The 20,732-nt window shown below is 46.8% G+C and overlaps 1 protein-coding gene across 1 annotated transcript in view; it reads left to right on the top strand.

Moving 5' to 3' along the window:
- Positions 1–3,090: 3,090 nt before the first annotated feature.
- The window catches only part of TAF8 (TATA-box binding protein associated factor 8), a 32,484-nt gene continuing 14,842 nt past the window's right edge, over positions 3,091–20,732 (top strand). The window contains exons 1-4 of the mRNA XM_040337702.1: positions 3,091–3,197; positions 9,037–9,193; positions 14,422–14,520; positions 14,609–14,671. Of these exons, the coding sequence (XP_040193636.1) occupies positions 3,150–3,197; positions 9,037–9,193; positions 14,422–14,520; positions 14,609–14,671 (367 nt within the window). The 5' untranslated portion in view covers positions 3,091–3,149. The remainder of the gene's footprint in view (positions 3,198–9,036; positions 9,194–14,421; positions 14,521–14,608; positions 14,672–20,732) is intronic.

Raw genomic sequence — 20,732 nt, forward strand, 5'->3', positions numbered from 1 at the left:
GGTGAAGTTAAGGATGGAAGATTTGGATAAATTGATTTGGAAAAAATAAAGAGCTCCATATTCCTTCAAAGACTGTAATAATTTCGGGAGGGAGGTAAGTGGTTCCGTTAGGAAAAAGATCAGGCCATTCGTGAATGTGGCAACTTTGTGCATTCCCGAGGCTTTTTGATAACCAGCAATGCCTTCATCTGCCCTAACTGTGCAAAGGAAGGGCTCTAGGTGAGTATAAATATTAGGGGGGGTAAGGGGCACCCCTGCTGTGTGCCATTGTGTATATGGAAAAAGGTGGATCTCGTCTCATTGACCTTACATAGTTAGACAGGTTGGAAAAATACACAAGTCCATCCAGTTCAACCATAAAAAAAATAAAAAAAAAAATATTGTACAATCCCATATACCCAATTATATACCCACAGTTGATCCAGAGGAAGGCAAAAAAAACAGCATGATCCAATGTGCTACAAAATCCCTTCCTGATCCCCCGAGAGGCAATCGGATTTTCCCCGGATCAACTTTACCTATAAATGTTAGTTAGTACTCAGCTATTTTATGTACATTCAGGAAAGTATCCAGGCCTTTCTTAAAGCAATCTACTGCGTTTGCCAGCTATAGATGGGGGCGGTGGACACGTTTATGTTTCACCTGTGGTGCTTATATTGGTCCAGCAGTGCACCAACACCTTTGCAGTCATTGTGCTATATGCTGGGTGTTTGGTGTGCTCCTGTACCTTTAAGGAGGGGTGGCTCCCCTTCAGTCCACCTGCCCCTATCTATCCATTAGAATGCATGTGCCTCCACTGTGGGGACACTCATTGTTTAGTGTTAGGACCACAGATTACAGGGTGCCTTAGCGCCGCTCTGTGGCTCACGCATGCGTTTGCAAATGCGTGTGGACAAAACCCCTGTTTTTAACGCATACTGTTAGACAGGTTAATTGGTTGTTCTGCAGGCTGGTCGGTAAGGAGGCTTGGTTTTTCCCTGGGCATTCCCCAGGTTTTGTTGTAATCTACTAAGTTGGCCAGAACCACCTCTGGAGGGAGTCTGTTCCACATTTTCACAGCTCTCCACGACTCTCTGAATTCTGTCTTTCAGCCAGTTTTCTATCCATTTACAAACTGATATTTCCAATCCTGTAGACTTTACCTTACACATGAGCCGTGTGTGCAGAACTGTATCGAACGCTTTTGCAAAATCCAGGTATACCACGTCGACAGCCACGCCTCTGTCCAAGGTTTTACTTACCTCTTCATAAAAGGAAATCAAGTTTGTCTGACAACTTCTGTCTTTCATGAATCCATGCTGTCTGCTGCTTAGACAGTTTTTTTCCAGCAAGAACTCATCCATGTGGTCTTTTATTAAACGTTCCAGTATCTTCCCAACTATAGAAGTTAAACTAACAGGTCTATAGTTACTTGGTAAAGACTTTGTTCCCTTTTTAAATATAGGCACCACCTTGACCGCAGCTGTGAGATTGGAATAAAGAGACAGTTTCCAACTCAACATTGAGGACCTGAGACCAATGTGTTCTAAAGTGGCTTGCATGAAGGTCCAGTTCACCCGGTCAAAGGCTTTCTCTGCGTCTGTAGACAGCAAGAGAAGAGGTCGTTTCGATGATCTGGCTGTGTGGATCAAGTTCACCACCCGAATTGTGTTGTCACATGGCTCTCGGAGGGGCACAAAGCCTGCCTGGTCCCTGTGAACAAGATTCGGGATATGAGGGAGCAACCTATTGGCCAAAATGTTGCCAGACTGTTTCAAATCAGCGTTTAGGCGTGCTATCGGGCAAAAGTTGATGTCCATTTTTCGATCCGTCAGCGGATTGATGAAAAACGGACGTATGTGTGGAAGGAGCCTAAACTGGAGCTGTAGCGGGTGAGTGGCGCTGGCCAGAACCTGGAGACAGCGAAGATGGAGTGGACAGAGTGTGGAGATGGAGACAGTATCTGGCCTTCGGGGGCACTGGTGCTGCAGCGGAGAAGCGGAACTAGCAGTAGCTGAGGATGGAGACGGGGGTTAAATCAGCCGCAGGACCTGCTCCCGGGGCGAGCGGTACCCAAATACAGTGATAAGCTTAGCTCAGACAGACACGGAATACTCTAAACTAGACACATCTATACTACTGCGACGGGGAGACGAATTGCTGGACACTAAGGCTGCCACCCCATCACTTTAGGCTGGGTTCACACTACTACACTACTTTCATCCTACTTTGCTCTGTGTTCAATGTTTCCCTATGAGAGCGTCTTGTAGCGTCCTACACAAGTCGGTCCGACTTTGAAAATGCTCCCTGTACTACTTTTGGTCCTACATTGATCCTACTTCAGGCCCATTGAATATCATTGAAGTCGGACCAAAGTAGTATCCTGTTCATGAAAGTAGGATGGATGTAGGACCAATGTAGGATAAATGTAGGACCAATGTAGCAGAGCAAAGTAGGATGAAAGTAGTGTAGTAGTGTGAACCCAGCCTAAAACCTGAACACATATGAACTACACAGGTTCTAAGGCTAATTCAATGCAGATAAGGAACCAAGAGAATTTAATTACCCCCTCATCAGCCACAGAACTTGTGTAATTTATATGTGTTTGGTTTTAAAGGGATGAGGTGGCAACCATACTGAGCACACTGTCCTGCACTGATAAAGAAGGCTGGGTGGAAGATGTGTCGCCAAGACCACGGGGGACAGTGAGTATGGACCTAGGGCGGTTTATTTGCCCCCCATAAAAATGTTTAGCACCAACCGCCACTGCTTCCTGTTGTCTCCCTATGACAGGAAGTGAAGGGAATTCTCCCTCACATGAGTATAGCAATAGAAACTCTATACAAGGATCTATCCATTCCACTCAAAAAATATAATAATTGCAGTTGTACTTTAGGTTTGTCAGTATCATGTCCTTGAGCCAAGCAGCACACATAAGTTGCTGTGTAAATACTTTTTGCCTAAATTAACTTTTCACTAAATACAGCAATAATTCGTATATAAAATGAACCAAATCAAGAACACAGAAGAAAAAAAAAATCTATTTTGATAAGTATTTTCTCCGGCCGGTTTCTCTCCTGCCCAGGTTACTCCAAGCTAAGTGCCACCTGCGGGACAAGTCAAAGGACTACATCTCCCGGCAGCCTTCGCGGCGGGACGTGCTAATCAAGATGGCGGAGACAGCGACGGCTGTGAGTGGTTCGGGCAGCTCCGGAACGGTAATATTCACCTGGGAGGCGAACGAATCAAATTGGGAGCGTGGGTCCAGCAAACGTTACGTTTTATGAAAAGATAAATTAGTGTTTGCCGAGGTTCGGAACTGTTTCAGGGGCTTGTGGCGTGCGGGAGTGATAGGAGGAAAGCAGTCACGTGAGCGGAGGTGTGGTCCGAGCTGGCCTGTGGTCATCTTAGGGTTTTACACAGCATGAAGCCTGTTGTAGGATAATAAAGCAGTAATGGCGTTGTCCGTAGCAACGGGTCAGCTGCCAAGTTTCTTTATACAAAAGCAGATATCTATTATCAATGTGTGTGCGCCACTGGTTCACTCTCCTCTCCACCATGTTAATAAATGGGGTTCTCTGTACTAAGAAACTGAATGCCAACAAAAGCTGTGCAGGACAGATATTTTTTATCCAATACAAGGCAGATCCTACTAAGCGACAAAAACGGTGCTTTTTATTTTATATATAAAAACCATCTGTGTCCCACTGCGAAGATTTCCCTTTACTTCCTGTCCAATATCCAAACAGGAAGTGAGAGGAAATCCCTGCAAATCTCTTGGGCACCCCCCCAGGTCACCAGAACTAGTGGGATTTTCTTTACTTTCACTTTTAATGATAATGGCAAGCAGACCAAAGAGATATAGAGAGTGTGAACCTCCTCAATGGGGGCAGGCACAGGCAAAAAAAATCACTTAAATAAACACGGCAGAGTGCTAGGCATTCATTCATTCCAATGGCTAAAATAAATATTAAATTAATAAATGCCCAAAACGTCTGAAACGCCTAAATGCATTTGGAAACCACTTATCTACAGGGCACTTTCACCCCCTTCCTGCCCAAGCTATTTTCAAGCTTTCAGCGTTGTCACACTTTGAATGCTGTCACATGCTACACTGTAACCATGTGACATTTTTATCATCTTCTTCACACAAATAGAGCTTTCTTTTTGGGGTGTTTAATCGCTGCTGGGATTTTTTATTCTCTAAAAATAAAAAAAAAGACAGAAAGACAGAAGACAGAAAAAGTTTTTCTCAGTTTCTGGCAGTAAATTTTGTAAAGAAGTAATTTTTCTCCTTCACTGATGTGCGCTGATGAGCTCCGGCGTGTTTGCGCAGTCCATGTGCAGAGCCCGCCAGGAAGTCAGCACTGTGCTGATCTAATGGCAGGCAGGGAGACATTTCCCGATCTCTGCAGCCATGCATCGGGACAATGTCTCCTTGCTTGTGATTAGCGCAGCGTGGTGCCGACTTCCTGGCGGGCTCTGCACATGGACTGTGCAAACACGCTGGAGCTCATCCTTAAAGTGGGATTCCACCCACACATTTTTTTTTTAAAGTCAGCAGCTACTAACAGTGTAGCTGCTGACTTTTGATAAGGACACTTACCTGTCCTACTTGCCCGCACTGATGGCCCCCCGATGCCGATCCCTCGAGGTCCTGCACCGCCATTCACACGGCTTCACTGCCCTTTTCCTACTGCGCATGCGCGAGTCTCACGCTGACTTGAGAATGGGCGGCTGCTCTCTGGGAACACACACAGTTCCCAGAAAGCAGCACGCCCCATTCCTAGAAGAAGATGAAGAAGAAGATAGACCGCGGCTACGGAAGAGGCAGATTACAGACTTCCGCATAGCAACAGGTATTTCGGGTGAGTATCCATTTTTTTTTTTCTATTTTTTTTTTTTTTTTGTTTTAGGATTTTTGGGCAAAAATGTTTTTCCTAGGTGGAACTCCACTTTAATGAGGCAGCACTAATATTCTGCACTGGTGGGCATTGAGGAGCCCTGATAGCCAGCATGGTTAAGCGGCATTGATGGGCATCACTGATAGGCAGCACTGAAAGCCAGCATTGACTGGTATCACTAATGGGCACTGATTTCTGTCTGTGGTGGGCACTGATTGTTGGCACTGGTGGCACTCGAATGTAATCAGGGCACTGATCATCAGTGCCCCGATTACATCTCTCACTGTCCCCTGCGAGGAGATGCTGCTGATCGGCTTTCCTCATCACACACTCTGTCACTGTGAGGCGAGGAGCGCCAATTACTGGCACTTCCTTGTTTACATGTGAGTGGACACAGCCGACCACATCATTAAAGTTAATGGCTGTTTACAAAAATCGGGGTTGCACCATGTCTTAGCAACATGGCGTGATGGCCGCGTTGCGCACCCCTGCTGGCGTGCAGTAGCGATCGTTCGGGTGCGCCGTCATATGACATCCACCCAGAGCAAGAGCCGCACCGTCACGCCGTCATTTGACGGTGGCCGGGCGGAAAGTGCTTAAAGGGGTTGTAAAGTCTCAAGGTTTTTCACCTTAATGCATTAAGGTGAAAAACCTGCGCTGCAGCTGCCCCCTGTTACTTGCCTGACCCCAATCTTTACAGAAACGGGAACGAGCCCAGCAGCTCCAACTGCTGTCTCTGGCCATCATTGGCTAGATTGATAGCATTGAAGCCATTGGCTCCCTCTGCTGTCAATCAAATCCAGTGAAATGGGGGCGGGGCCGAGTCCTGCTGCCTGTGTCAATGGACGCAGCAGCAGGACTCGGGATGCAGGGAGGACCCAGGAGCACCCCAGAAAAGGAGGATCAGGGCTGCTCTGTGCAAAACCCTTGCACAGAGGAGGGTAAGTAATGACATGTTTATTATTTTTTTTAAACCTTTACAATCACTTTAAGCCTGGGTTCACACATTTGCGATCCCAGTGGCGGTTCCCGCTTCAAATATTCCCCGCAGGCAGTTCACACTGACCTCACCGAACCACTGCAGGTGTCAATACAAAGTTAATGACACCCCCATTATGTCATTAGGCGATTCCCGTGGACTCCTGGGATATCAGCGTTATCTATCCCAGGAGTCTTTGGGTAGGTCTAATCTCGTGGTTGCCATAACAACATGGTGGGAGCTTCCGCCAATGCTATAGCAAACTATTGACAACACTGGGATAATGGGATTACTCGACAAGCATTTTCATGCAGCAAAACGGTCAAATGTAAATAGGCCCTCAATGGTTTTTGAGTCTTGCTAAACTGCAGGCTTGGTTCACACTGGCGCAGCATTTTTACCATCCTCTTACCACTCATCTCCAAATTTATCTGGTGGCCAATGGCTGGTAAAGAGGCAAGTTCACATTCTTGCAGCCCTGATGCTTTGTGCTGCCTTTAGTTTACAGTGGTTGTAAAGGCAGAAGTTTTTTTTTCTTAATGCATTCTACTTCCCCAAGCCCCATCTCGATCCAGCGATGTTGCACAAGAGAGTGGGCTATCCGGACTGTCCCTCCTCATTGGCTGAGACAGCAACAAAGGGTCATAGGCTCCCGCTGCTGTCAAAGTCAGTGGGCCAATAAGGAGATAGAGGGGGCAGGGCTGTGGCTGTGTCTGAATGGACACAGAGAGCTGCGGCTCGGCTCTGGTGCCCCCATAGCTAGCTGCTTGCTGTGGGGGCACTCAACAGTAGGGAGGGACCAGGAGTGCCGAAGAGGGACCTGAGAAGAGGAGGCTCTGGGCTGCTCTGTGCAAAACCACTGCACAGAGCAGGGAAGTATAACATGATTTTGTTATTTTTAAAGGAGAAAACAACGAGACTTTAGTATCACTAAAGCTTGGCATGTTGCGTTTGACAAGCAGCACTGCCTGTCAAACTTGCCCATTGAACTCAATGGGGCTTGTCCACAACCATCTGCCAAATGCAGCTATGGTAGTTCAGTGTAAAATCCCCATTGGAATAAAATAAATTCTCCATGGGATCGAAAAAGAGGCGTACAGGAGGCAGCAGTTTCGCCATCTTGAACGCCGGTTATAGTGCTTTTAACCACAGTCTGCAAAGTGATCCACCAGATAACTTTTCAAACTGCGATATAGTATACCGCCCATGTGTACGAGGCCTTCCCCCTTGTTCACCAGTGTCATTCTGCTATAGGCCGGGCAGTGGTTCTGTTATCCTCACTGGGCTACATATGACATCCAGCAGGATAACCCGTGGGGGCGCGCATCTCGGCGATCGGTGATGCAGCGTGTCAGTCTGACATACCGCTACATCGATCTCGGTAAAGAGCCTCTGACGTATCCAATCATGGCTGATCACAATGTAAACAGGAAAAGCCGCTGATCGGCTTTTCCTCACTCGCCTCTGACGGGCGCGAGTAGAGGAGAGCCGACCGGCTGCTCTCCTGACAGGGGGGTCTGTGCTGATTATTTATCAGCGCAGCCCCCCCTGAATGACTGCCCAGGACTACCAGGGATGGCCACCACACTGGACCACCAGGTATGCCACCCTAGACCACCAGAGAAATGCCAATCAGTGCCCAGGCGGCTGCCAATCAGTGCCGATCACCAATGCCTGCCTGTGCCATCAGTAATGCCTATCAGTACCATCTATCAGTGCCCAGCAGTGCTGCCTATCAGTCCCACCCATAAGTACCCATCACTGCAGCCTTTCATTGCCCACCAATGCCCATCAGTGCTGCCTACCAGTGCCCATCAATGCCACCTATCAGTGCCCACCAGTGTCACCATCGGTGCCGCCTTATCAGTGCCCATCAGAAACAACTGCACCAGATTCTGAGTGCTCCAGTTTTAGTAATTCTTCTTCTTGGTGTAGGCCAGTGTTTCTCAATTCCAGTCCTCAGGCCCCCCCAACAGGTCAGGTTTTCAGGATTTCCCTCAGATGAAAAGGCTGTGGTGATTACTAAGGCAGTGAAACTGATCAAATCACCTGTTGAAAATAATGGAAATCCTGAAAACCTGACCTGTTGGGGGGGCCTGAGGACTGGAATTGAGAAACACTGGTGTAGGCTGACATGACAGGAAGCGGATGTTCCTTGCTCAGGACTTAGGCTATTCCTGGTGTACATAAATACAATTTGATGGTTTCCTATGGTTGCGCACCTGCTAGCTCACTCCCTAACCAGGCTGTGTGCATCTCTTGACACACACAGCATGACTTAGCCCTGGCCCCTTCTCACAGCGTTTGATTGAAAGCAGCAGGAGCCAATGCTGTTGTGTCTGAGCCTGTGAAAGGGGAGAGAGAGAACTATCGCTGCGGCAGACGGCCACAGCACTGGATCGATACAGGACTCCGATAATACTGCCGACATGTACGTCATGTACAGTATGCTGTTTTTTTTTTTTTTTTCGGTTTACATACCGTAGTATAGGTAAAACCCCCCCCCCAGCTTCTGGGTAGTGAATCCCACGGGAGTGGGCGTTCCTATTCAGAGAGTCAATATACGCTTATTTCGATTTTTTTTTTCTTTTTTACCAGATATATGTAGAAGGATACATATCGGCCTAAACTGAGGAAAATATATATATATATATATATATATATATATATATTTTTTAAATTGGGATATTTATTATAGCAAAAAGTAATAAATATTGTGTTTTCTTTTCAAAATTGTCGCTCTTTTTTTGTTTATAGCACAAAAAATAAAAACCGCAAAGGTGATCAAATACCACCAAAAGAAAGCTCTATTTGTGGGAGAAAAAAATGATCAAAATTTATTTGGGTACAACGTCGCACGACAGCACAATTCTCATTCAAAATGTGACAGAGCTGAAAGATGAAAATTGTCCTGGGCATGAAGGGGGTGAAAAGGCCCGGTGTGGAAGTGGTTAATATTGCAGCCTATATTAGCTAAAATGTCACAAATACTTTACATAACATATTTAGTTGTAAAAGCACTTCTGGGTGCCTGCATTTATATTGACTGCTTTTTTAAATTTTTATTATATTTCGCAATACATTACATGATCATCATTTAGGATGAGTTGGTTGCATTGGTTTTCAATATTTTAGGCAAGTTTCAGTTTTCAGATAACTCTTGTTTCTTCGCAGCGATCCTGTGGCCGAGGTAACTCCACACCTGCCGATAACTACTTGCTTGCTCGTAGGCGAACCCTCCAGGTAGTTGTAAGTTCTTTGCTCACAGAAGCTGGTTTTGAGAGTTCAGAAAAAGCAGCAGTGGAAACCCTGACTGAGATGCTACAAAGTTGTGAGTATGATTCAATCATCCTAGCAATGCATCAACAGAAATTAAATATTGCTCTTCTTTTCCAGTAATGCATGGAGCATCATGGACACTCGTTCAACTGTTATGAGAGAAATCTGATACTTTTTTAAGTCATGTTCTATGTATACTTCCAGACAGGGCTGGACTGGGACAGAAATTTAGCCCTGGACTTCATCCAGACTGGCCCACTTTGACAGGTCTCTCCCATGGCGGCCGGACAACTCCCGCACCTCTCCCCCTTCACTAGCCGTTCTACTTTATTACAGTAGAAGGCTGGTACTGGTACTCTTATAGGCAGTACCAGTGGGGAAGCTAGACATTATTTCACCCGGGGCAAAGAATCAGTTCGATGCCCTCTTATGGGACAAGATTAGGCAGAAGTGAGAAACTCCCAGGCCATAGCTGTTGAGTCAGCTGTCTGTCCCCTCCCCCCATGCTCCTCTGTTGTCGTCCCCCCTGCTCTTCTGGTCCTCCCCCTGCTTCTTTGTTCCCCCCAGGTGAGCGCTGCGGGGAGGGAGAGACAGAGGAGCAGAGGGGGCCGGCAGTCCGCTGTCACTGAAGCCCGCCCACTGAGCCATCAGCCCACCGGGAAACTCCCTGTAGTCCCAATGGCCAGTCCATCCCTGCTTCCAGAGCTCTGTTGGTAACATGTTGCAGGACATTCTTCATTCTCATTTGCTTTGCATAGAATATGCAATAATTAATATGTGTGGTTCTGTGACGTTCTTTTAATGTTTGGGGAACTGTTGTGATCTAAGTCTAGGTTCCGAGGAAGCCTACAAGCTGGTCTCTACAGATGAGGTAGTCCCTGTTGTAACACTTCAGCCTGTTCAGGTGTCTGTGGTAGTTTTGATTTCCAGTTCTTGAGACATTCCACTCGCTGGAGCACTTCCACCTAGGGATTACTTCTGGTGCCTTGGAAAAAATTGTTCCTTCTATGTTGGGTGCTCCCACCTTGACTACGTTTTCTTCTTTGGACTTTGTTGGACACTATCTAGGTTTTACAGTGCTTTTACCTCTGGGATAAAGCGGGGGTCCTCCTTGTAAAACAAGGAATATTGCCTGGTCCCTGTGCTGCATGATGTGATGATCAACAGCCTCACTCAAACTGTCAATCTTAAAGCGGAGGTTCACCCAAAAATCCACTTTTTGACATTAGCTGTAGCATACTGCTAACATCTGCAGTATGCTGTTTTTTTTACTTGTACTTATCGTTATATGAGCCCTTGTTTTCCGGCTCGGAGCGGGGAATCCTGCGGGGAATGGGCGTTTCTAAGCGAAGAGGAGTTGATTGACGGCTGCTAAGGCGCGTCTTGGCCTCTGTTTAATCTTCAACTGCCATGATGCTGCACATGTGATCAGTTATGACACCAGCCATTGGATGGTTTGACAGTTTGGTTGAGAGCACAACCAATGTGACAGTTAGCATTCCCGGCATGCCAGGAATGTAACTGCTTTTTCAAACTGTTAAATTGGTGGGTGGCTGCTAAGGAGGCATGGCAGTCCGCTCAATCAGCATATGGGCGGCTGTTGTCCTCCAAGGCAGAGAAGAAGTTATTCTTTTCCAGATTGGCTTTCTTTGAGGAGGGTGAAAGTACAGGGCGCATGCTTGCTAGGATAGCCAACTCCCAGCAAAGGTCTCCCAGCATTGGAGCAATTAAAAATGGAGAGGGCAGGTTAGTGAATTCCCCAGACGCGGTCTTGGCAGAACTGGCTAGATTTTATGAGACTTTGTACCTCCCGACGGAGCAGTTTACTCGGACAGAACTCCTGGCCTACTTACATGACATTGACTTCCCCCAACTAGGGATTGAGCAACGGAGGGCCCTGGATGCCCCCTTTACCCTGGAGGAGCTGCAGACAGCATTGGCTGAGTTCCCCAATTGTAAGCTGATGGATTGCCCATGGAGGTATACAAGCACTACGCGGGTATCCTTCTGCCGAAACTTCTGGCAGTGTTTAATGCTGTCAGGGAGTGGCAAACTCTGCCTGCCTCCATGGCTACGGCCAATATCGTGCTGATACTGAAACCAGGCAAGGACCCTTTGGACCCGGGCTCCTACAGACCGATATCGCTGCTGCAGAGCGATATTAAGTTACTGGCCAAAATGTTAGCGATCCGGCTAAACGGGGTCATCACAAGTTTGGTCCATCCAGACCAAGCGGGCTTCATGCCTAACAAGTCGACGGCTGTCAACTTGCGAAGGCTGTATCTTAATATGCAATCCCCGACGGATAATATGGGACAACGGGCCTTGCTTTCGCTGGACACTATGAAGGCCTTTGATAGCGTTGAGTGGGAGTACCTGTGGGGGGTTCTTGAGAGGTTTGGCTTTGGGGAATCCTACATTTCCTGGGTCCGCCTGCTATACTACAACCCGCAGGCGGCCATTCGGTCGTCTGGGGCGGTATCGCACACTTTCTCTTTGGGGAGGGGCACGCGCCAGGGGTGTCCATTGTCACCTTTACTATTCGCCTTGGCAATAGAGCCCCTTGCAATTAAAATTAGAGCCAGCCCGGAGGTAGTGGGGTTTAGATATGGGAACAGGCAGGAGAAAATAATGTTATATGCAGATGATACTATGATCCTGCTTGGGGATGTAGAGGGCTCACTGACGGGGGCCATGACTTTGATAGGGGAGTTCGGTAGATTCTCACGACTACAGATAAATTGGACTAAGTCCTCATTGATGCTTATTGACGAGGGGGGGGGCTCCCCCAACCTCTCCTACGGTGCCCTTGACTACCTCATTTAAGTACTTGGGTATCCAGGTGACGCCCAGGATTTGTGAGTATGGAAGACTGAATGTGTCCCCACTGTTACAAAAATTTCGAGACCGCATTAAGACGTGGAATTCACTGTGCCTGTTGGTAGCTGGTAGAGTGAACCTGATCAAAATGATCCTTATGCCCCAGCTACTTTATGTGCTTCATAATGCCCCCACAGTGGTGACCTTGAAGGTATTTAGAATTGTCAACTCCCTGTTTCGCTCACTTATCTGGAAAAACCGTACGCCTAGAATCAAGTTAGAACATCTCCAGTGCCTGAAGGATGGGGGAGGGCTTGCCCTCCCTAATCCTTGGTTATACTATATAGCCGTTCAGCTGCAGCAGCTGATAGGCATGGTCCACACTGGGGAGAGGAGGGAGGGGGAAGGAGGAGGTTCATCTGAAATGGTGATGCTTCATACAGTTGAGAGGGAGGCGGTGGCTCCTGCCCTGGAATCGCTGGCCCTTGGGAAGCCGAATAAACAATACCCGACCTATAATCTTATTAAAAAAATTTGGAACAAAGCTAGGTATCTGCAGGGGGTGACAGGGTTCACGGACTATATTCCCATCTGGTCAAATGATTCATACCCTGAACTGGCTAAGCTACAGCATGGGACACTCTGGAGGAGATATGGGGTAGTCCATTTGGGTCAGGTGTTCCGTAATGGGAATCTGCTATCATTTGAGGCACTACAGGATCTTTTCAAGTTACCACGGTCAATGAAGTTTTACTACATGCAACTTAATCACGCAGTGAGGGCCCAGAGCGGCGCTTCTGAGTGGCTTCCCTCCCCTACCCCTTTGTTTAATTTGATACCTAGAGCAACTAATACTAAGGGGTTTATATCTCAATGTTACAATATGCTGCTGCACAGTTTTATGACCAAACACCCGCTGAGAGTGAGGGCCAAGTGGGAGGGAGAAGTGGGCCCGATGGACGGAGAACAGTGGGACGAGGCTCTCCAGGCGGTACCAATCTGCTCTCTGAACGTAGCTCATAAGGTGTCGCAATTGTACCTACTGCTGAGGGTGTACTACACCCCCCACAGACTGTTTGCGATGGGGCTATGGCCCACCCCATTATGTACCAGGTGTAAGAGGGATCATGGAGACTTGATTCACCTACTGTGGAGATGCCCGAAGCTCCACCCATATTGGACAGGTGTAGTGGACACCATTAACAGGGTGTTCCAGACCTCGTTGCACACTGACCCGAAACATTGTTTGCTCCTTATATTGGAGGAGCTGGAATGGGAGGAAGTACTAGAGTGGCTGTAATTAGGTCTCTATTCTTGGCACGCAAGCTCATAATGTCACATTGGATATCGGAGGAGCCTCCTAGTCTGAAGGAGTGGATTAATGCAATGGGGGAAATGCTCCGGAAAGAAAAGGTGATATACCAACATAGAGGGTGCTCCCAGAAGTTTGAGAAGCTATGGGGCGCGTGGCTGGATGTACCGGGCTTGGCCCCGGTGGACCTGGTCACGAGTAGGCTGCTAGGCCTGAGTACTTAAGCATGCTTTTTGGATTGTGGATGGGCCTGGTCAGCGGGATATGGGGGTCACCTACAGTGGGAGGTGGAGTCTGGGCAGGGCCGGGATTGGCTATTGACATGTATGTGGGTGGTGCAGTGGCATGGTTTGTGTTTGCCAGGATTTGTAATGGAATGTCTTTCATTTTTTTTTTTTCTTGAACGTAACCTCGATGTATGTAAGTTTTTATTGGTGCTTCAATAGTGGAGGAGAGGTTTCCGGGTGTACGTCAGATTATTACTGGAGGGCTCAGTGCCCTATGGATTGTTCGCAGGTCGAGTAGCTTCCTACTGCAGATAACTTAGCCCCTTCCACACATGGTCAGCTCTGTTTGAGTCTGCATGCTCAGCGGGGAATCTGTCAGCTGATCCCCACTGAGCAGATGGATGACTAGCCTGTGTCTGATTCATTTATCCAGAGTGGACAGACACAGCCCGCTCTCGTCTATGGGCAGTCAGATGTAAAAGGACCACCTCACCTATCCATTTACATCCAACTACCATCTTATTCGCCTGATGGATGGGGAACTGATCCCCATCGTCTGTTTTTAGCGGATCGGATCGGCTAGTGTAGATGGACACATGTCCGTTTATACCCGCAGCTGCATAGGGAAAACTGGAGGGTCCAATTGGATTCACCTGAAAAATTGACAGGCAGACCTAAATGGTCTACTAGTGTGAAAGAGGCCTTACTGCTGAAGGCATCGTATGTCCAGGGGGCCTTCTCACCTGGGAACTGGTCCTCCTTTGGCTGAATTTTTTTGCATGTATACTTGACAAAAAACGAATTTTATATGAAAATGAGAACGAAGGGTAACATCTAATGAAATTTAAAGAAAAAAGTCTTCGTCAGACCAGCAGCATATCTTTTATAATCCTACTGATTTTAATGATTCCATTTTCACAGATCTGTCAGAGATTGGGCGCAGTGCCAAATCTTTCTGTGAACATACAGCGCGTACACAGCCTACTTTACCAGATGTAGTTGTCACCCTTATAGAAATGGGTAAGTAGCGCTGAGTAATTATTGTTATAATAATATAAAAATATAATATTGTGATTTGTTCTTCTACTAACATAGTGAATATTTCCAGGTTTTAATGTGGACACGTTGCCTGCATATGCCAAGCGTTCTCAAAGGATGGTGATAACCGCACGTAAGTTTTTGTGTCATTTTATGGAGTGTGTCCATGTTTCTATATCATTCAGAATTAGAAGGCTTCAAGTGATATTAAAGTTTTTTTTTAAATAACAAACATGTTATACTTATCAGCTCGGCGCAGTTGTTTTGCACAGAGAAGCTTGGATCCTCCTCTTCTTGGGTCCCTCGCCGGTGCTCCTGGCCCCTCACTCCCAAACTGAGCTATTGCTCAGTGTCCATGTATACACAGAGCGTGGCCCTCTCTCTCCTCATTAGCCCAATTACTTTAACAGCAGCGGGAGCCAGTGAGTGGGGAGAGTTCCGGACAGCCGAGACTCTCGCGCAACATTGCTTGATTGAGATGGGGTTCAGGTAAGTATTAGGGGGACTGAGGGGGCTGCTGCACAAAGAAGATATTTTATCCTAATGCATAGAATGCATTAAGATAAAAAAAAAAATTCTGCCTTTAGAACCACCATTGTTTAATTTTAAAACGTAAATGTTTCTTGGGGCATTTTTACAACATTAATATAATAACATTTGAGGCATTACAGTATTCTGTTAGGTTGCTTGTAAAAATCAGGGGCAGTATGGCTGTTGTCATTTGTATTGTGATTAAACTAACCAGCTTTATATTTCCACCAACATTCATAATGAATTTGAGAATAGTTATAATGTTTGTGTTTTTAATCAGTTCCCAAAGAACCACAAGCAGTCTTCTGAAGAATCCTGATTGGAAAACTTGCAACACTTTAGGGCTTTGGGGTGGGGGGGTGTCTTGCATTACTTCCTATGCAAGGCACTGTTTACCCCTTCCTTTTTTTTTCAAACTTTACTGCATTGACCAGTGAACACACAATCGGAATTTCCAACAACAAAACCATGGATGTTTTTTCGACTGAATTTTGGCTCAAACTTGTGTTGCATACACACGGTCACACACATGTTGTCTGAAATTCCGAACTTTAAGAATGCAGTGATAAGAATGCAGTGACGTACAACACTACGACGAGCCGAGAAAAATTAAGTTCAGTGATTCCGAGCATGCGTAGGATTTCTTTATCGTACATCACGGGACACAGAGCTGCATAGCCATTACATGTGGGTTATAGAGTCTACCTTCAGGTGATGGACACTGGTGTAATCAATTAAACAGGAAGTTCCCTCCCTATATAACCCCTCCCCTACTGGGAGTACCTCAGTTTTTTCATCAGTGTCTAAGGTATTGGTCACGAGTTAACATGTGCTCTTAGGAGCTCCACTCCATGCTGGATGTAAAAAGCCTCCATAAATCCGGATCCGTCCAAGGTGCTTCATAGCCAAAGTGGACGGTACCCGGGCCTCGGTACAAAGAACGAGGTTTAGCCTATAATGCCTCTCTGCGGAGGGCTGGATCCTGGGTTCCAGAACTTTGTGCCTTCTAAGGACCAAATGTTTTTTCTGCTGCCAGGGTGCTATATAGGTCCAGGGGTGTGGTGTTCCTGCCATGGACCCCGGTCCCTGAAGATCTAGGACTATACCCACGGTGAAGGGGGAAGATTGGGCCTCTTGCTTGGCAATACCCTGCAGCGTGGAAAGGTAAGAGAGGGACCTACGGGACTTGGTTCGACAGTAGGTCTTCTGTAGGGGACTATGGGTCTCGCCTATATTATGTTTTTATGCATGGGCAATGTAAACCACAATGTCTTCTGAGACGGGATGGCTCAGGGCACCCATATACCTCCCCTAGCCGGCATGTAGCCTGGGCCACTATGTCTGTTCAGACAGGATGGCTGTAGTACCCATATATCTCCCCTTGAAGGGGCTGGTACATAAAAAAAAAAAAAAAAAAAAATGCCCTTAATCCTATGCAAAGCATTGTCTTCCATGAGTAGCTGGAAGTCTTATCTGTTTTTACACTACTATGGGCAGTAAAAGACATGCTTGATGTTTTCGCTTACCATGCTTTCCAAAGACGGAAGCTTAAGTGTTAGCTGGTCTATTGTGCGTCCCACTTCCTCAGCTTCAGGCTCTACCATGTCGCACGTGCTCACCGGCTCAGTGCAGTCGCAGAGAGGGCTCTTCAAAAAGGCCCAGACATCAGAGCTCTGTAAAGCTAGGGGGACACAAACGCAAGCACCTTGTGTGAGTTGGATACAGATTCATCTAAGACGCCTACTCCGCATCTAGCTGTGCAGATTAGCAGGCATTGTTGCTGCCAGACTACGTTCAGCTGTTGATGCACCTGGGTTAAGCTCCTCTGCTTTTAGCTTAGGACTTTGGTCTCCCCATTGAATAAGGTCAGGGGTAGGAATATAAAAAGGAATCGCCACCTGAACCTGGTGGCCCCTTATTCTCCCCTGTAGAGACAGCTCATAGATTGAGCCATCAGACCTGTCAGGCAATCAATGCAGCCTCCCCCAACTGCTGGGGATGAAGGTTCACTGTCAGAGGACAGGAGACAGGAGCTGCAGCCTAACGAGGAGAAGCTATCAAAAGCCCTACAGGTTCTGATTGCACCTGCAGTCTTTTCAGAGATTCATGATGCATATAACTTCCCTCTGCCTACTTGGCCAAAGCCTCTATCTTCTCCTTAGAGTGTAAAGAGAGGTTTTCCTATAGGTGGCTAGTAAGACCTCCATATGGTCCTCAGCCTGGTGTCGGCTTCAGGCTAACCAAATGCACATCTGAGGGATGCACAGTTGCTGGTACACATTGCTAACATCTCTTAATTGAGGAAACGCACATCTACAGAGGATAACTTCCTCTTTACCAGTCCGCATGTTGCATAAGAATGTTGATCGCATGGAAGATGCTGAATCGCATAAGGATGCATGATTACTTTAAAGTTGCACATGGCGGCCTAATTAAGCAATACAGGATTCCTTGTGTTTGCATAGAAATACGTGTCTGCATGGGTTCATGTTGCACATTGTTGCATAACACGTTTATAGCGCATGCTTGCTTGCAAGATGCTTGTTCCAGAGCACACATGCTATATGCATGTTTTGCTTAAAACATATTTATATGAATTCATGCTTCCAGGAACACACGCTGCCATGTACACACACTTCCATTGAGGCATATGGCTTTAACACTTGCCACATACACACATGGGGAGCCAGTTGCATATGTGTGTATTTACTTGGGTCTGCAGATGTTGTCTGCGTTTCGCAGGGGAACAGCACTATCTCCAGTTGGTGGTCTTGCCCTTTTGGGTTAGCCTCCGTGCCTGGGTTGTCAGGGTGCTAGGGCCCGCCTCTAGCAGGTCTGTAGGCCCAGGGTATAGCAGTAATGGCATACCGAAGCAAACTCCTGCTGATGGGTCAGTCAGTAGCATGGCTGGACCTAAGGGTGTCCAGCATGGTCAAGTATCTGTAACTCTAAAGATACATTCTTTCATTTGACAAGAAGCTGGGTATGTTTGGCACAGTCCAAAAAGGAGAGTTTTTTGGCCTCAGACAAGACCATCGCTATAAGAAAACTGGTCTATGTGGTCACGGCAAGGAACAGTTCCTTAATTTTGGCCTTTTGATTAAGGCACTAGGGAAGATGCTGGCTTCATTCAAGACGGTTCCCTATACTAACTTTTATTCAGGGCTGTTATAAACAGTATTTTGTCGGCCTAGAAAGAGTGGATCTTGACCTAGCATTAGCCAAAGAACCCGGTCCCAGAGATATGCTGGAATTCCTCTTGGTGATTCTTAACTAAAAGGGTTTGCCAGGTCAGGAAGAGACCATGGCCCAGGGGAAGTAGTCAAGCTCCAAGGGAGCCTTATCTGTCAGCTAGAGCTACCGATGGAGCATCTGGCTTAGGGGCCTGAACGTTCAGGTGGCAGGTTGGTTCTGTCAGAGTACAATCAGACTATGCCATACTAGTGATTTACTTAATTTACCAAGGAGGAGCTTGTGCCTTGCCTATTGACATTCGTCATTTCATGAAATGCAGAATTGGCAGGCGATTCGCTGGAGCCATCAACAAGTGTCTCCGGGAGAATGACCTCTACACCCCGACTGTTTTCCTGACCAAATGTCACAGAAATAGTACCCTGTACATAAGATGTATTGGCGTCCAGGCTCAACAAGAGATTGAACAGCTTGGGGTCAAGGATAAAGGATCCACCCGCATGCGGGGCAGATGTGTTTGTAATCCGGGGGGACCAGTTGTCACTGGTTGTGTCTCTCCCCCCAGTGCCGCGCCTTTTGTGGCTTCTATGCAACTTTAGAGGAGAACGGAAGCTGGCCTGATTACTCCGGCATAACCCTGACGACCTCTTGGGGCAGGAACAGTAAGGGTGGTAGTAGAGGACCCACAGTCCCTTACATCTTGTCCAGGCCTACTTTGCAGGGGGTATTACATCCTGCCTTGCAACAGGTGAATTAATGGTCTGGCTATTATAGCCCACATTCTCGAGGATCGGGGCTTTCAGAATCAGCGGCAATTCCCTTGATTCATACAAGAGAGCTGGCCTCCAGGACCAGATATCCTACGGTCTGGAAGACCCATGTTCCTGGTCTGAAACCAGATTTTGGCATCCGTGGAAGTTTGTCAAAGGTAAAATTCCTGCCTTCCTACATTTGGAAAGGAGACGGAGCTAGCCTTAAGTTATATCAAGGATCCGATCTCGGCCTTGCTTCCAAAGGTCGCTTACTTCACACTCTTTGGTCCGGGCTGATATACAAGGGGTGACGTGCATAAGTCCACCAGTTGGGTCGCCCTTGTGCTCGGAGGATTGGCTCTAGTTTTGTCGGCTTACAGGGTCAGCTCCTTGGGCCGATGCACCATATTTCTCTTCATCCTTTAACAAGGAATTGGTGTTCTTGGTTGTGGTAGCCTCCAAGAGAGTTTCAGTATTGGCAACTTTCTTGGAATAGAGCCATACTCAATTCTTCTTACAAGTAGAGTGATTTTCATCCTCACCCAACCTTATTTACTAGAAGGATCTAGTATTCATTTGAATCTAGATATTCTTACCTTCCCTTTTTTCAAAACCTTGTTTCACGGAAGGAAAGGTTATTGCTTTTCTCTCAATTGAGATGAGAGCAGTTGAGAGCAGTTGAATACCTATCTGAAGGTTTCAGATATAGAAAGCTGACGTTTTTATTGGGCTGCCAGAAGACCCTAGATGGGCAGGCAGTGTTCAGGTCAGCTATTAAAATGGTTACACTCTCTCTCTCTCGTTGGAGTAAGAATGGTCTAGGCCTATCTGAAGCGGCTGCTCGGATACGGAAAACTGATGTTGTTGCGCTACCAGGAGGCCCCAGGAAAGGGCAGGCAGCGTCTAAAATCAACTGTTTTTAAGGTTGATTCATCAGGTTATTATTCAGGCTTGTGGTTAGAGTAGGATTCCCCCTGTTTTTTTGTGGGGGTGCTCCCTACCAGGATGGTAAGCGCTTTATGCGCAATGCATTTCCAAGCCTTTATGACGCAGATTTTCAAGGCCGCAACTTGGTCATCTGTGCTTACGTTCACTAACTCCTATCAGGTGAACATAAGACGGCAAGAGGATGCAGCTTTTTGGCGCAGTATGCTGCAGGCAGCATTATAGGTCCTCACGTCTGATGGCGGTCTGCGTTGTTGGTGTCTCCCTCCCCTCAGTAAGCATTGCTTTGGGACATCCCACATGTAATGGCTATGCAGCTCTGTGTCCCGTGATGTACGATAAAGAAAATAGGATTTTTATAACAGCTTACCTGTAAAATCCTTTTCTTGGAGTACATCACGGGACACAGAGCTCCCACCCCTCTTGTTTGGGGATATTGGGACACTTATTGCTTTGCTACAAAAACTGAGGTACTCCCAGTAGGGGAGGGGTTATATAGGGAGGGAACTTCCTGTTTAATTGATTACACCAGTGTCCATCACCTGAAGGTAGACTCTATAACCCACATGTAATGGCTATGCAGCTCTGTGTCCCGTGATGTACTCCAAGAAAAGGATTTTACAGGTAAGCTGTTATAAAAATCCTATTTTTTGTGTGTTGGAATTACAGTTGGCATACAGACGATAGGAATTTTCGACAAGAACTTTTTGCCGTCAAATTTGAGAACTAGCTCTTAAATTTTTGCTGTCGGAAACTCTGACAGAAATTGTCCGA

This window comes from Rana temporaria, chromosome 2 (genome assembly GCF_905171775.1).
Source record: "Rana temporaria chromosome 2, aRanTem1.1, whole genome shotgun sequence".
NCBI lineage: Eukaryota > Metazoa > Chordata > Amphibia > Anura > Ranidae > Rana > Rana temporaria.